The sequence below is a fragment of the Anabrus simplex genome, chromosome 8, assembly GCF_040414725.1.
Source record: "Anabrus simplex isolate iqAnaSimp1 chromosome 8, ASM4041472v1, whole genome shotgun sequence".
In the NCBI taxonomy this organism is placed as follows: Eukaryota; Metazoa; Arthropoda; class Insecta; order Orthoptera; family Tettigoniidae; genus Anabrus; species Anabrus simplex.
In genome coordinates, this window is record NC_090272.1 from 164,523,204 (window position 1) to 164,541,399 (window position 18,196).

The 18,196-nt window shown below is 36.8% G+C and overlaps 1 protein-coding gene across 1 annotated transcript in view; it reads left to right on the forward strand.

Moving 5' to 3' along the window:
• Positions 1-18,196, forward strand: part of LOC136879349 (dipeptidase 1-like) — a 67,910-nt gene that overhangs the window by 37,898 nt on the left and 11,816 nt on the right. Inside the window, exons 5-8 of the mRNA XM_067153165.2 lie at positions 4,504-4,573; positions 7,470-7,646; positions 11,462-11,546; positions 16,543-16,618. Coding sequence (XP_067009266.1) covers positions 4,504-4,573; positions 7,470-7,646; positions 11,462-11,546; positions 16,543-16,618 — 408 coding nt within the window. The remainder of the gene's footprint in view (positions 1-4,503; positions 4,574-7,469; positions 7,647-11,461; positions 11,547-16,542; positions 16,619-18,196) is intronic.

Sequence of the window (18,196 nt, forward strand, 5' to 3'; positions counted from 1 at the left end):
TGTCTGTCGAGAGATTGACCCAGTTACCAGCATGATGAAGAAGAAAAGAATCTCTTATTTCTTTCACATCTTACGATTACCAGAAAACAAGATTTTATGACAACTAGTGATGAGAAATCTGGGAAAGAAGACAGGAGGGCACTGGATCAGGCAAATTCAAGAGGATCTCAAAACAGTTGCATTCAAAATTACAGATGCAAAGAACAAGAATAGAATTACCAGCCTTCTTAAGAATCACAAGTTTAGAACGAATGAAGAAGTACTGGGCAGATAAGAAGAATCAAACAGTACAAACTTCAAAGAAAAATGTACAGGTTGAGTCAAGTGGTAGAATGTGGCCAATAAAGTTAATAATAATAATAATAATAATAATAATAATAATAATAATAATAATAATAATAATAATAATAATAATAATAGTAATAATAATAATAATAATAATAATAATAATAATAATAATGCCGGGCTGAGTGGCTCACACGGTTAAGGCACTGGCCTTCTGACCCCGACATGGCAGGTTCGATCCTGGCTCAGTCCGGTTGTATTTGAAGGTGTTCAAATACGTCAGGCTCGTGTCGGTAGATTTACTGGCACGTAAAAGAACTCCCGCGGGACTAAATTCCGGCACTTTGGCGTCTCCGAAGACCGAAAAAGTAGTTAGTCGGACGTAAAGCGAATAATAATAATAATAATAATAATAATAATAATAATAATAATAATAATAATAAATAATAACTGTTAAAAACATTCCTGGCAGGCATTTATACAAGTGGAGGCACATGCTTCCTCTAGTGCACAATCACTGCATTGTCCTGCATAGGAGGCTTGTAGTGGTATCTCAAAGGTACACTAGTTGCCAGCATCTTGGAAAGGTGTAGCAATCCAACTGATGAGGTCACTCCTACACTGGGACAAAATGCTGATAATTTCACGATTAATAAGGCCTAAAGAGCGTGAATGCTAAAATTTTTTATGAGTTAGTTAATTTCTTATGTGGAATACAGTACCTAGGTGGAAACAAAAACAAAAGATAATTTTCATAAATTGTTTTAAAATATTTTGTTGCAAAATGGTTTTGCGTGTGATTTGAAATGTTATGTAACTTGGACCCAGAAGTTGTGTAATTTGGACTTGTAAAATTCTTACATTTACATTGCATAATAATCTCATCAAAACTCACAAACTTCATTTTTGATACTGTATTGACATTAACAATATTTGTTCAAAATTCTTAGGAAAGAATTTTGCACAAATAATACTTCATCAATACACAATGTAGACTGATCAAGGAATTATATTACAACCAAACAGCAAGAGTGAGAATAAGAGGAGAATTAACAGAAGAAATCAGACTGGGGAAAGGTGTTAGACAGGGTTGCTGCTTATCACCAACTTTGTTTAATATTTACTTGGAGGAAATTATTTGTGAATGCTTGGATGGTAAAAGAGGTGTCAATGTTGGGGGTAAGAGAATTGAATGTATAAGATTTGCTGATGATATGGCAGTGATAGTTGAAAATATGAAGGACCTCTGCAAAATGCTGAGAGAATTAAACAAAAAGTGTGAAGAGTATGGAATGAGCATAAACAAAAAGAAAATCAAATTCATAAAACTTGGAGGTAAAGGTGAAAAAGCGACAATCAAGATAGGGGGAGAAATTATTGAACAGGTGAATAAGTTTAAGTATCTTGGAAGTATTGTGACTGAAGGCCTAAAAGCTCGAATTGCCTTAACCAAGGAAAGCTTCAACAAGAAAAAAAAACTGTTTTGTGGCCTGCTAGAGAAAGATCTGAGGAAGAGGCTTGCAAGGTGTTACATATGGAGTATAGCTCTATATGGCGCTGAAACATGGACGTTAAGGAAGGAAGAACAGAGAAGAATAGAGGCATTTGAGATGTGGATTTAGCGAAGAATTGAAGGTGTAAAGTGGGAAGATAAAATATCAAATGAGAAAGTTCTGAAGAGAGTGGGAAAAGTGAGGAGCATGCTGACCGTAATCCAAAATAGGAAGAAAAACTGGATAGGGCATAATCTAAGACACAACACCTTACTACGAGTAGCAATAGAAAGGGATGATAAAAGGAAAATGAGGAAGAGGAAGGAGATGATATCAGTTATTAGACAGTATTAGAAAAAGAAAGGAAGATTATGCAGAAGTGAAGAAAAGGGCACAAGATCGAGAGATATGTAGGTCACAGCCATGATTGGACCTGCCGAATAGCAAAACAACCTATGATGATGAATACACAATGAGTGAACACTACAGTGTATACAGACCTGAATGTCACTTCTTATATGTGGCACAATAACATAAATATTCATAATTGATTTTTGGACAAATATAAAAGCCTCTAATCCATATTTCACAACAGAACTTCTTGTACACATAGTCCAAATGCACAAATAAACTACTTCCCTTTATCTACCATAAACCACACCAAACCTCATGAAGCTACACTTCTGATGGTCATGTCTGCTTTGGTTATTTTCACAGACCTGCTGACCCAAACCTTAGTTGTCTTAGGGCCCAAAATCCTATATCGAGTCATTGTATCTGATAAGAACAAGAGCTGAGACACGTTCAAAAAAGGGCCAACAGGAAAACTCCTATAACATCTAACAACACCAGAAAATGCAAGAGCAAAGTCTTAGAATATGTATTGCACTACATTTTACAAACGAGAGGAATTTTCCCAGCTATGATTTCACCTTTTACTATAAAATACATTCAGTACATGTCTCAATGCAGAGTTTTACATAATTATTCATTAATAAGGAACAAGAAAACCAGTGAGATGAATAACATCATAAGGATATACCGTAGTGCTTTTCATGAAGAAGAAAGAAGATGACAACTGTGGCATGCAACATTTTAAAACTTTTTTACATATCCATTATCTATGTTTTAAAAAATTACTCTTTTGTCATTTTATGTGTTACCGCATTGTCTTCTAAGCTGAAGATGTCTCAAAACTGAAAGACAAAACATGTCCTTGTAATTAAGTGTTCTCTATTGATAACACAAATAATACATGCATTGAAAGGTGGAAGTCTCTGATTTTAATGAATGTGTCTAATATTTCATAATGATGGGAGTCTTCCATAAGAGTAGGGTCTAAAGTTATGTGTCTATAAATCTATACAAATAAGGAGGCAGATATTGCAATTTGGTTATTGAATGGCATTATACCGGTATTTACTTTATTAAATATAAATACTTCATTTGATGCATGAGCTAAAGGTATCTAAATATAGAGTTAATTACATGTTTCTGTAGTAACTACTGGTCATTTACCAGTTCCTTCCTAAAAAAAGTCCACATTTAAAATCCATGGGAATTTATCGGTGCAAACTGTAAACTTTTCAATTGTTGTTTCAATTGTTGGCTGGTAAAAGTGTATACATTTCAATCCAAAAATCTTCCAATGTATTTTTGTAGTACTAATGTAATATTAGAAGATATTACAGTACTGTCAAAGAAGACCTTCCAATTTAAATACATTTTAGGCCTGCTCCCTTGAAATGAATGTTTAACTGTACAGTAGAACCTCCGTTATCCAAGACACTTAACCAAAATACTGTTTACCAAAACAGCCAAAAATATATTTTTGGTAAAGAAAGGTATTTTTATGTTATGTAGTTATAACAAAGGAGATGAGTAACAGAATACTTGGATTCTGACCTTGACTGCCTTCTTCCCTTCTTTATTGTGAATACAGTTTGATTTTTGGCTCTTTCATTAGTTCCATTTTCTGCAATGTTAAGTTATGACAAACGGGATGAGAAATGTAATGTGTGGGCTCCAACCTTGACTGCCTCCTACCCTTCTCTGTTACCAACTCAGTTTGTGATGTGACGAATCAAAGCCTTCTGACATTCTGCTAATGAAACAGTGGTGTGACAAAGCGGCTAGAAATTGATGTGAAAAGAAAAAAAAAGTATGTAGAAGATTTTTTCCAAAAAATCATGCAATATGTATCGTATAAGTACATGCATTATGGAAAATGGTTTGTTCTAAAGATGTACAGTAGTTTAGGCTTATTAAAATGCTTTGTTAGCATTGTATATGTATTGTCTTAATTTACTTTAATCGAAAATGTCAAAAAATGTTTCTTAACTACAAAAAAGGTATTTTAATAAATATCCCAAAATGTTCATTATCCAAAACCACCTTTCCCCCTTTCTTTCAGTTAACAGAGGTTCTACTGTATTATGATTTCATAATGTTGATTACTGATCAGATTATTCAATACCGTACACATTTTCATTAGGTCTAAGGTCCTGTTTCAAACAGAATGTTCAAACTGAGAAAGCATGCATATGGTACTGAATTTCTTCTGAAAAGTGACTGGGGTACAACAGTAGATGTCCAGGACAAGAATGTATTCATTTCCTCAACTTGCAATATGCAAATGTATCACCTGCATGATCCACTTGAAATATGCATGACAATTAAATTACTGCATTGCTACTATAACTTTTCAACTGTAAATCTATTTCAGGGCTATATCATCATCAGCGGAGCAAACTATCAAATATTCTGAACATGGAGGACTCACCCAGTTCGGCAAGGTGAGATCTGCTATTGAATTTCTTACTCACAAATGAATTCTATGTAAATAAAAGTCTATATAACATATCTTTTACTCTTATGAACAGAACTTAAATTCTGAGGCAACAGCCCCAAAAGGGCCATGGCCTATCAACTGACCATGGCTCAGTCCAAAGGCCTGCAAATTACGAAGTGTTGTGTAATAAGTACGATGAATCCTCTCGGCCATTATTCTTGGCTTTCTAGACCAGGAATAAGATGATCAATGCAAACCAAAATAATTTGACACCATATCGTTTTTCAAAACTCTTTTTCATAAATTATGATTTATTAATTACTGTTGATATCTTTATTTAGAATTATATAAGCTTTAATATATATTTGGAGGGGAAATAAATGCATTCCATGTAAACAGTCGATAAAGTTGTACATGCGCTTATAGAGTGGAGACAAAGAAGTAGCCAAGCTCACCACAACCAGGGGTGTAACAATGTAGTCAGATGTTCCTTTGGTTTATAACTGTGATATAGTGATGGGCAGTCTGAAATGGGGTCTCGAGATTTCTCGAGATTTCTCAAGACTAGAGCAAGCACAGTTTCTCGCCAGAAATTTCTAGAGATCTCGATAGCATCGTGCAGTGAGAAGCGTGTCATAGGCCTACAGGTAGATGGAGCTGAATCAACATTTTGCCAAGTATACAAATAGCCAACCACAGTCCTTCTCCATTGCATAATACGTCAACAAGCAAGTAGGGCGTTCATTTCATACATTCCTACCAAGGTCTATTTTGACACAATACCAGTATAACATAATTATAAAGGATACACAGCCTGGCATTGTATGCAGTGGTAAGTATACGAATGAGGAGGCTAAGTACAGAAAAAAACGACTACTGTAGGTGCACATCGTTATCACTCATAATTTGTCAGATCCCACATTCAGTATCCATTTGACCAGTGCTTGAGTTTACCAGCATTATGTTGACGAAGAAAATAATTCCTTTAGAGTATTCGCACCATAATTAGGTACTTCGGTATATGACGGTGCAATGTGTAATTGTGTCTAAATGTATGCAACAACTTTAAGACAATGTCAGAAATGCAACGTAAGTTGTGAATGTAGGATTATTTTGTACTGTAAATGGCAAATTATATGAATTGCTAGAAGTCACTAACGAAAATAAAAATTATGGAAAAAAGTACTTTGAAATTTCTGAGATATCGTGCTTAGTTTCACTCAGTGATAATAGCTGTTTAATGTATCTATGCTAAAAAAAAAGCACAAAATGAAGTAATGTCTTTTTCTCTGCAAATTTTGGAATTATTCTAGCCCCATACAGAAAAACTGTCAGTGATTTCCTTAAGACTGGTAATCGATGAAATAATTGCAATTGTAGTTTTACTCATTACTACTTGGAAAAGTAATTTGTAATTGTAATTGAGTAAAATATTTCTCAGGTAACTGTAATTCATCCCAATTACATTCTTCTTGTACTTTCCTCATCAATGATAATAACAATAATTTTGTGTGGCTCTTGCTACCCTTCTAAGGCAGACCCTCCAGCAGGGTGGGCAGTGTGTGCCATGTATAGGAAAACTGCATGTTTATGTGGTGGAAGATAGTCTTGTGAGTTGCAGGAATGTTAAGGACAACAAAAACACCCAGTATCCAAATCAAGAGATTTAATCGTTTACGAAAAATCCTCTTGTTCCAGCTGGAAACCAAACCCAGAGTCCTAAGGACCAAAGAACGAGACATTGATGATTCAGTCATGAAGCCAAACATTATTCCCAATTACTAATTATTGTTGTTCAAGATTAGCATATCAGCTTAGCTGCTGGTTTTCCACTTTGATGGTCAAAGTTTGAATCTTGGTGGATTTTAGGATGAAATTTAATCTGAAATACAGAGAAAGATATCCATCCTGAACCCTTAGAGTGCCAAGTACAATAAAATATGGAATTAATAAAATTGTAGGTCAAATTCAGTGCATGTCCAACTCTTGTCCCATTCCTCTGCAAGGCTGGGTATGAAGTGAGATGAATCTTCGTAGCGAGTTTTTATGACTGGATGACTTTTCTGACGTCAACCTCATCAGGGGAGTTAACGAGATGAAATGAATGGCATAATATATGATAACAGGAAGGCAGAGGATGAAACCGGATGTTGGCACATAGCCTACTACTGTTGAATAGTACCAAAGGAGCTGCTCAAGGCTTGACATCCCTATCCGACTGACAAATCACCATCAACAGCATAATATGCTGTTCCTCCATATGAGCACTGTGGAGAGGTTGGGAATTTAATCCAAGCTTTTGGCATGCAATCTAGAAATTTAAAATTGTATACCACCACCTCCCATACCCTGCCTGCCGACATTCTGATAATAATAAATTTTTTCAACCAACAGGACTCGAACCAGCTAACCACAGTGTCAGACAGAATAGACTTCTATGCCTTAATAACAATCCTGGCCACCAGGCAGGCTTCTAGGTCAAATACTGCATAAACAAGAAATGGGATCCATTGGTAAACAATGTGGGAAGGAAATACTGAATCTATTATATAATATATATTGTACAAAAAAAAAATTAAAATATTTACAAATATTTTTAGGAGTGTTTAGGAGTGTTTTGCTCAAAATTAGAAAAAGAACAATCAAATGCATTCAATATTTCTCAAGAACTTAGAAAAGAAGTGAAATGGCTTGTTAATTTAAGCAGGAGAATACTTTAATTTATTATTACCAATGCTTTATCAGTGAGTAGTCATAGTAACTATTCGGTCATAATATAATTATCCTTATGCTGACCATTAATCTACAACAGGATACTTTAGAAAAAAAATTGTTCCCAGTTCTTGTACAGGAGTCTATGAACCACATTTTTTTCAGTTTCCACAATTTTTCTCACACAGGCTGTAGTAAGGGAAATGAATCGCCTGGGTATGATGGTTGATCTGTCCCATGCATCAGTACTAACCATGAAAGACGCACTGGAAGTGAGTGTAGCTCCTGTCATCTTCTCACACTCATCAGCCTTTGCACTGTGCAATTCTTCTCGAAATGTTCCGGATGATATTCTTCAGTCTCTGGTAAGTATTAGTTTCAGTATCCTAGAAAATAAACAACAGTATTCACATAATAAGAGGATAAAACCACTGATTAATTGTTCACATGTGTGAGTGAAATTAATTGCACTGTATATCACCTCAAATCTTCTTAGAAATAGGAAGAAAATTTCCATACAGAGAAACCATCAAAAAACTCTGATCTGGGTTCAAATCCCTTGCATTCAGCTTACAAGGTGGCCCATAATACATTAATTAATCTATAGCTGTTAAGTAGCAAATACTTAAAAGCAAATTTGTATGTGTATGATCTCATCATCATCTTCATTTCCCATTTCCAGCTTCCCGGGTCAGGTTGTGAATCAAGGACCACCATTGCTGCCTGTCTCTCCACCACTCTTCTCCTTTTTTAAGTGCATCTTCTGGTTTTCCTCCCCTCTTCTCTATGCACTCCCACACTGAATCTGTCCATCTCTTTCAGGGTCATCCTCATGGTCTCTTTCCTGTTAACTTCTCTGAAAAAACTTTTTTGGCACTCTCTCTTCTCCCATTCTCATCATATGTCCATACCACTTTAGCTTTGTTGTTTCCATCCTGTCTTGAAGTGTCAAGATTCCTCTCCTCTACTGGTTCAATTGTTTCTAAGAAAATGTTATCCATGAGGAACTTGTACAATACCATGTGCTCATTCTTCTTCTGAGAGGCTGTACATCAAGGACCCTTGAAAGAGGCAGTCTAATCTGTTAGAAGTATGGGATCTGGAACAATTAATCTTTCTTGGCTGAGGCCTTGGATATGCTAATTTATACAGAGTTCGAGGACAGAGATGAAATTTGACAGAGAGAGTGATCAGGGGTAAGTTACTATTAGATTATTCACTATTTTAGCAACAGTGCTCAAATCTAATTCTGATTTCAATATGAGCTGAGTTGCAGGGACAGTTGGTTGTAAATAAAACTCAACGTTGCTTATTTAATTCCTGGAGGAAAACATGCTGCCAACTGTTCATGTGATACATACTGAAGATGCTTTGTCCAAGTCAAATGCAGCATCCACACCAAAAATATGGCAAAGGAAAAGATCATTCATAAGTCTGTTCTCTATGAGGCCCACAAAATTACCCTGATTTAAACCCCACTGATTATGTTCAGGCGTTGGCCCTGCGGTGTAGGGGTAACATGCCTGGCTCTTACCTGGAGACCCTGGATTTGATTCGCAGCCAGGTCAGGGAATTTTCACCTGATTTTGAGGGCTGGTTCGAGGTCCACTCAGCCTACGTGATTACAATTGAGGAGCTGTCTGACGGTGAGATAGCGGCCCCGGTCTAGAAAGCCAAGAATAACGGCTGAGAGCACTTGTCGCGCTGATGACACAACACCTCATAATCTGCAGGTCTTCAGGCTGAGCAATGGTCACTTGGTAATCCAAGGCCCTTCGGAGCTCTTGTGCCATGGGGTTTGTTTGTTTGATTTGTCTGTTTTGATTATGTTCAGGCTATCACGCTGTGAAACTCAAATCTCCAGCATAAGTGGAACGTGAAGGTTTTCTAATATTTGGAATTACTCTCTCTATATTTAAGAAGTGGAAATTGCAGAGAAATTACCCTAACTCCTTGTGTAATAAAAGTATTTGAAAAAATTCGAGAAAAATGATTAAGGCCACTAGTAGAACCCCATCTTTGATTGACATGAAGAAAGCATATGACTGTATTTCTCGAAATAAGATTTGGTTGGCCCTGGAGAAGAAGGAGCCCTACATAAAAGGCTTTACATGATAAAGAGATATGTACAGCAAGTACAACTCTAAAGTTCAGACCAAAGTAGGAAAGACAGAAGAATTTGAATTTAGAACAGGACTGAGATAAGGGAGTGTGTTATCACCTTGCATATTCATTAGCATCGTGGATGAAATACTGAAAGAAATCAAAAAGAGAACTGGGATACAAACAATAAAAGCATGGTTATTTGCTGATGACATTGTGTTGTTGGGTGAAAATGAAGAGGAAGTTCAAAAACAGGCAAACATATGAAATGAAATGATTGATGAATGGGGAATGAATATTATCAAGGAAAAGAACAAAACTTGTTCTTACACAAGGATCAAGGAATGGAAGAAGAGGTCTAACAGTTCAGGGAGAACCTCTGGAAGTTTGCAGAACATTTACAAATCTTGCAAATGTGATATCAGAAGATGGAAGAATGACATAGGAGATCAGAGGAAAAAGTGCAGATAGCAAGAGGATTTTACCCAACTGTGAGAGGACTGTTAGGGAGTACAGAAGTGCCAATATAATGCAAGGAAACCATGTGCAAGAATACTTTCTATTGACATATGGAGCTGAAACATGGATAACGACTAAAGCAGAGGAAATTAAAATCCAGGCAAGTGATATGAAATTTCTAAGACGTATGCTCGCCAAGAGAAGAAAAAAACTAATAAGAAATATGGTAATACAAGAAGAAATAGTTATGTGCATAGTGAGAGAGACAGTAGAACAATCATGACTGAGGCGGTATGAGCACGTGAAAAGAATGGGAGGAATGAGGATTCCAAAGACAATGTCTGAACTGGAGGTTGGAGGGAAAAGACCTAGAGGTAGACCCAGGAAATGATGGAGAGAAAAAATTGAACAAGACCTCAGAAAGAGAGTGACATACTTTCAAGACATCTCTGATGAAGAACAGAGGAAAGACAGGCAGAGATGAGATCAATGATCCACAACCCAATCGAGGATCAAACTGGACAATGGGAACAATGATGATGATAATGATGATGATAGTGGTGGTGGTGACGACTCACTGAGGCCTTATCAACAATGGCTATCATTTTGAGTCTCACTCAGTCAGCACAGTTCTAAAGACAGTCATGTTCTATGGCTTCAAAGTTTAAGGTTCTTCAGTGGCTGGCATGTACTATCACCGATGATATTTTTCAGAAAAACATAAGACGACTCATGCAGTTTAGCATCCAAGTAATAGAAAGGATAAAGCACAGAAAGAAGAAAGCATTCTGTACTGTTCTGTGTTCCTACTCTTTTACCACCTTTAAATTTTTGTCTCTTTCGTTTTTCTGTGTTTATGTGGCTTTTTTCTTACCCTACATTTCCTTGATCAAGACTGTCAAGACCATCCCTCGGTGAGTTTGAAGATGGCAATGTATGAAAATGTGGAGACTGAGCGAGGTGGCCGTGCGATCACGGTCGCACAGCTGTGAGCTTGCACTCAGGAGATAGTGGGTTCAAACCCCACTGTTGGCAGCTCTGAAGGTGCTTTTCCATAGTTTTCCATTTTCACATGAGGCAAATGCTGGAGCTGTATCTTAATTAAAGCCATGACCACTTCCTTCAAACTCCTAGCCCTTTCTTATTCTATCATCGCCATAAGACCTATCTGTGTCACTGTGACGTAAAGCCACTAGCAAAAACAAAAATCTCAATGTGTCGGTGTGATGTAAAGCAAAACTATTTTTGTCATTGTCCTTTAGTGTTTTCTTTCTATTCCTCCCTTTTTTTCCTACACTTATCTGTAATTGTCATTATCCTATTATCCTTTCAAGGTTTCCTTCTTTTCATGCATTTAATATATTATCAGATTGCATCTGTGGACTGATATACATTTGTTAAAAAATTTGTTATATTTTTTCTTCTTTTGCTGATGCTGTTCTTTTTTATGTCTGTTGATGTTAACTCTCCCTATTGTGAATGTAATATAAATTATTCACAAATAAACAGTTCTTTCCTCAAAATAATAATGATTATTTTAAATGAAATGTATGTAATGATAATAAAACTATAAACTCTAAAACTATGTATTGTTAAGACTTATGCTGATCTTTTCCAGGCTTTAAATGGTGGTCTTGTGATGGTGACTTTCTACAATTACTTTGTTAAATGTGGACCATCAGCTACAGTAGCAGATGTGGCAGGTAAATGTGCATATTTAAAAAAAATATCAACAAAAAATAAAATACATTTTTTTCATTTGTTGTATAACATTTCTGGCTTAATTATTAAAAACTGACTTCAATAGCAGTAATTCGCTTTTCTATTCACATCTGACATTTACGACTTTTTGATTGAAACTCTCATGTGTTGTTATTGCTTTATGCAATTTAGTAACTTAATGAACTTTGTATGTTGAAAATATGTTTCTGCATGATTATGATGCCTATATTACTGTTTTTCATAGTTAATTGAGACTGGATAAGAAGAATAACATGCAGTAAAAATAAAGAAATAAATACATGCTAATTGGATTAAAACCACTTATATTAAGCTAAGCTTTATGCCAAATTACACTGGCTTTCACATGAAGGTTAAATGTGTGACAGAGCCAAAAAGGACTAGGAAAACCAGGCAGGAAACTAAAGTATATGTCCACAAGTTGATGTTTTGTAGTATTACTATGCAACCAGCATGATCTAAAGTTCTTGATCACTGTCCCTATAAGTGTTTCACACCATAGCAGTATCACGTATGGTCATGATAAGGGCAATTGCTCTTTTTTATGAAGGCACATTGTTAGTGGAGACAAAATTAAATTGATATTCCAGTTTAGCTGCCCAAAACTAGGAATTATAAGTAAGAAAAACAATTTGTACAAACCATGTTATCTTATCACCTAATTACCCTTCCTTTAATTTCTTACTGGTTGAACTTTAGGAAATTATCACTTTTTTGGTATTTATTTTCAACAAGTAAAATTTTTGAATGCAATTATTACTGATCATTTGTAAATTCTCAACATACTTCTAATTGTAAAATGTGTGTGATTGTTCCTTTTGTTAACATTTATTGTATAATATTAATCAAAATTTTAAAAAATTATTACTGCAGTTAAGTTGGTAAACTGTTAATCTTTATTTCTCTGTCCAAATTTTCTCAGACAGTATCAAGAACTTACCATTTTGTAGCTATTTTCTGGAATTTTGTTGTCTACCCCATCCCTCATCCCCCACCCCCATGTTTGCAATTCCCAATCACTATCACAGCATTCTTTACACGTTTCTATCAGCTGCTTTTATATGGATTATATTCACCATCTCTTTCACTATAAATGATATTTTGCTGCATAATATTGATATATTCATAACTGGTAGGTGAAAAATGGTTTATCAATATGCATAATTGTCAGGGTCAATTAATTATCTGATACACTGAAATGAAGTTCTTCAACATGCTGTATCAGTGTTGTACAAGAGCATACTTGGGATTTGCTCCAAGACGCAGTGGCCAGGATAATTTGAAGTAAAAGAACCTGTAAATTCTCCCGTTTATAAGGTTTTATTAAACAACACTACCAAATTGTATATAAGCAAGTTGCATGGCAACTTTCATATCTGGCTGAGAAATATCAGGGAAATTACACAAATAAGGCAGAATAAAAATATACCACATATGATGAGCAAAAATTAAAGATAACATAACAGCTTAGGCTTTAACAGCCAGCACCACAATCATTATTACCAATATATTTGGTCCGTTATTGGACATTATAAATTTTCCAGCTAACTCATTTCTGGTTGCCAGTGTTTCGCCCCAGTGTGCTAAATTGGGCTCATCAGTTGGTAAATAGCACACCCACCAAGACGCATTGCTAGTGCAAACGTGGAGGCCACTGCGTAAGCTACTTGCTTTTTTCTCTGGACTCTGTGAGGAATTCTATCTCTACTGCCTCAAGGGTAGTGTCCTGGACCATGAGAATTTGGGTTGGGGATACAACTGGACAGGAGAACCGGTACCTTGCCCAGACGGCCTCACCTGCTATGCTGAACAGAGGCCTTGTGGGAGATGGGAAGGTTGGAATGGATAGTCATGGAAGACAGAAGGAAGCGACCATGGCCTAAAGTTAGGTGCCATCCCAGCATTTGCCTGGAGGAGAAGTGGGAAACCACAGAAAGCCACTTCAAGGATGGCTGAGGTGACCTCCTGAGGCTGAATGAACCTTGTTCCAGTGCTCACACCACTTTTTAAATTTCGTGTCAGAGCCGGGAATCGAACCCGAGCCTCTAGGGGTGGCAGCTTATCACACTAATCACTACACCAATCAGCTTTCTAGCACCCAACATTTCAGTAGAGACTGCAAACAGAGACTGTTCCTTCTGAAGGTTGGTAGTGGACTGAAGCTATGGCTTTGTATTCTTACTACATAAAGCATAAGCGAGATGATCTCTGCATGGGTTAGAATTTAGTCATCTAACATTTAGAAACCCACTGAATCCATCTACAGTATATGGACCTATATGGACTGAGCTCATGGAAAAAGATACACTGGATTGTGGATGGGTCCACTGTGACAAAATGTATTATAACCCCATTCATTTAATTAATTTCATTCATTCATTCATTTAATCAATCAACAATTGTTCATGTTTCGAGAAATGGTTATTCTCTTCATCAGTGATAAAATCATAAGCAAAATCTCCTTATTATCTAAGGCCCTTCATCACCAATTACAATTTAACATTAAGTTTTAAGATTTACCCGGTCTAAAAAGCCAAAAATAACGGCCAAGAGTATCCATCGTGCTGACCACAAAACACCTCTTAATGTGCAGGCCTTTGGGCTGAGCAGCAGTCGCTTGGTAGGCCAAGGCCTTTCAAGCGGTGAAGTGCCACGAGGTTTGGTTTGGTTTGGTTTGGTTTGGTTTGGTTTGGTTTGGTTTGGTTTGGTTTGGTTTGGTTTGGTTTGGTTTGGTTTGGTTTGGTTTGGTTTGGTTTGGTTTGGTTTGGTTAAGATTTGTAGTAATTAATGAAAATTGGGCCTAATAATAAATACCAACAAAAAAACAAGTGCATCTGTACAGTTGGAAGAAAAGTATAACTGAATCAAAATAGTGAACCTGCTGAAGAAGAAGAAGATTTTAAGTATCTGGGTTCTCTGATCTCATTCTCAAGGATAGCAGCCTCATTGTCCAGACTGGCAGTGCCCAGGCAGCATTTATCAGCTTCAAGTAGTGCTTGTGGAAAAGTCTGAGGACCAAAATAAGGGTTTAAAATGGTGCCTGTCCTGCCAATTCTTCTGTATGGTTTTAAAACCTGGACATTGATAGCTGCAAACCAGCATAAGCTGGAAGTTTTACAAATGAAATGTTTATGTAGAGTTCTTGGCAGCTCGCTTTTAGGGCACTGGCAGAACACACAGATTAGAAAGGCATGTTCTAATCAATTGGTCATCAAGAATAAAATTAGAGAGTCGCGACTCCATTAATTTGGACATGTCTGTAGGATTGAGAAAACCCAACTTCCAAAACAACTATTGGATCGTTGTTGCCCTCGTGGTTGGAAAATTGGATGCAGTGCTCCAAAGAAAATGTTGATCATCCAAGCAGAAACAGAGACCAAGTGTCTGAGGTCAACAATGGAACAATGTTCTGCTGGCTCTAGAGTAACTGGCTGACTAACTGTCAGTTCTCAGGCGATTCCCATACTGGCAGGAGCCAAAAATGTGTGCAAGAGTTTCAGTCTCGTTGTAGTGTCCGCAATAAGTGCTGTCCTGACTTCTCCCATAGAGATCCCTCACAGAGGTTATCCTGCATTTTAATTGCATCCTGCCAGTCTGAACTGCTAAGTAATTGTCTATAGTCAAGCCACCTGTTCACAGGTGGACATTCTTCATATAAAGCAAAACCCCTGCCATCACTGGCATCACTTTCTAAATTCTTCTGCTTGCAATAAACTGCTCACATCATTTGCACTATTAATCCCTCAAGGTCTAAACTGATAATAAATGCCCAGCTCAGAGAGTTAATTCTCTGCTTGCAATAGGCTGCTCACATTGTTTGCACTATTAATCCCTCAAAGTCTAGACTGATAATAAATGCCCAGCTCAGAGAGTTTACTCTCTGTCAGTTACAAGGTCCTGAACTGTATTTATATAGTCATTTTTGACCTTTCCATGATGCCACAATTATTAAACTAGTGAATGAATGATTCCCACTGCACTTCACATAATCCTAGCCCCTTACATTATTTGAATGTGTAGAACATGGTATCTGGTGTATCAGTTGGAAGCTGTAGGATTTCCATACATGTAAGTTTTATAATTTTTTCAAGATTTACAAGGAATGATATACTAATTTTCAGTTTATTGATGTTCTGGAAACAATGTACCAGTCACAGTAAGATGAACTGGTTAATGACAGTGAAATTTTGTTCAGCTATTGAAGAGGGCTGCCGGCAAGTAAATCTGAACTATCCTTCAATTAAGTACACATTATTTTCTCTTCTAATATTAGATTATTGAAGAAATCTACCCCAAGGTAACAAATATGTTCCTTTGAACTTATTTAGCCGATGGTGCCTTTAGTATTAATGTGCAGTGGTGATTTCCAAAGAGATCCCTGAACTACATTTACAGCTGCTGATTTTGAGGTATAGAAGGCTAAGCTAATCTGAATTGTTATGTTCATTAGGGTTATGGCATCATCTTTACTCTTGACAATTTCATTATTATGGTGTCATCAGTGAAACATCATGAAAACTAGTTCATAGATGTACTTATTCGTAACTGTCACCTGTTAAAGTTCATATGGTATAAAATCTGTAGCTAGGTTATACAGCACAAGTGAGGGTGCTGCACCGTTCATGATGTGTCTCTGAAGTTTAAATGGAGCAGTTCTAAGTCAGTACATTGTTCTTGCTTGCTTAAGGCAGTCGTGAATTCGACCAGTGAGGGAAATCACTGCAAATATTCTAGTTAGGATATGCGCAATCTTTTCTCATTCTTAACAGCATGTGTCAGTACTTTACCCAGATTGTGAATCAAGTACATCTTTTCATAATCACTGCCTAACAGAATAAACACTATATACGAACATCCAGTTCTTCCTAGAAACTGATTCTTCATATGTTTATTGCTGTGTAAGCCACTACTCTGCATATTAGCTCTATGTGTATCACTAATCCTCCTTTATGCTTTCAGAACACATCAGTTACATTCGGTCTCTAATTGGTGTTGAACATATTGGAGTGGGTGGAGACTTTGATGGCATTAACAGGTGAGAATATTATGTACATATCTGAGAAAAAATGTTGCATATGTCTGAGACTATTCAAAATGTAACAGTAATTGTTCCTGTATACATACATACATACATACATATCTTTATTGCCCACCCTAGTGTACACCATCGGCTTACAGGCAATAAAGACAGATAGAGCGAAACAAAGGAAAACAAGCAATAATAGCAACTACATCTCTCTTAAAACTACTTAACTACATTTACTACTTCTACATATACTCAGTATCATCCCACACGTACGCGGATAGCCAGCACACATGCAGGATGATACCGCACTACTAACTACCCAAAGCCCAACCCCTGACTACCACCTAAAAAAAATAATTTAAAAAAAAAATTAATTAGACTGGTCGCTGCAACAGCCCTGGCATGGAACACACGCCCACCAACCCGTCTACAGCAGCCACCAGCCTTGCCACGTGAGAACTGGTATCGTATCTCACCGACCCTCGCTGACAAACACTGTGTTCCTTTCCTTATCATGTGTTACAAGCCACCCTGGCTGAAACCAGACCCAACAGGTGGCCTGCAACACACTTCCGCTATGTACGTCACACATACTCTTGTCCATTGTCAGCACACTACTTTCCCTATCCTTTTCATTTCCGTGCAGACATGCTCAAGTCTAACTTCTTTGGAGTGGGGTCAAGTCCCCCACCCCTCCCTCTTCCCTTGATACTTCACCCTCACCTCTCACGCACTACTCCCGCTATCTACATCTCACCTTATAAAACTTAAGACTTAAACATCAACTAACAACCATTTAAAATCCCTCATCAACGCACCTAAAACAATTAACACTTTTTTTTTTACACAGACAAACTTTTTTCATTCGAAGTCCATTAGTTCACTCAGTCTTCTCCACCTACCGCACCACACTTCATATATCAAACCGACTCACCTTATTAAGCTTCAGACTTAAACATCAACTAGCAATCATTTTATATCGCACTTAAAACAATTTGCCTTTTTTTTTTTTTAACATTTCACTTACACACAAACAAACAGTTTCCATTCCAAATCCATTAGTTCACTCCGACTTCTCAGTCTACAACACCTCAATTACATCAAACTGTTAGATCCCATTTCTTCCATCCTATTAAACTTAATACATAAACATCAAGAATCCCTCAATTTTACACCCCTCATCAAGGCATCTACACCATTTAAATTTTTTTAAATTTTTTTTCATATGACCTACTTTCATAATTTCCATACTGCCAACATTTTCTCCTTAACTACATTCCCACTTAATCTATCACAATTCTATCACATATACCTTCTTTATACTCCCTCCTCACACAAATACACTTAAACAATCCATTATTTTTTTTTCACTCCTCATTTACACACCAACAGACAGTACTCCATTCCAAGTCCATTAGTTCACTCAGTCAACTCGCTTTTTTTTTTTTTTTTTTTTTTTTTACTTCCACCTAAGCTTTACACTACCCTCAAACCTACTCAACCTCCCCTTTTCTCAACGCTTACCTAATTTTCTCAGGCTTTCCCTTTGCCCCAGGCGGATCACCTTTCCACAGGGCAAGGTGTTCT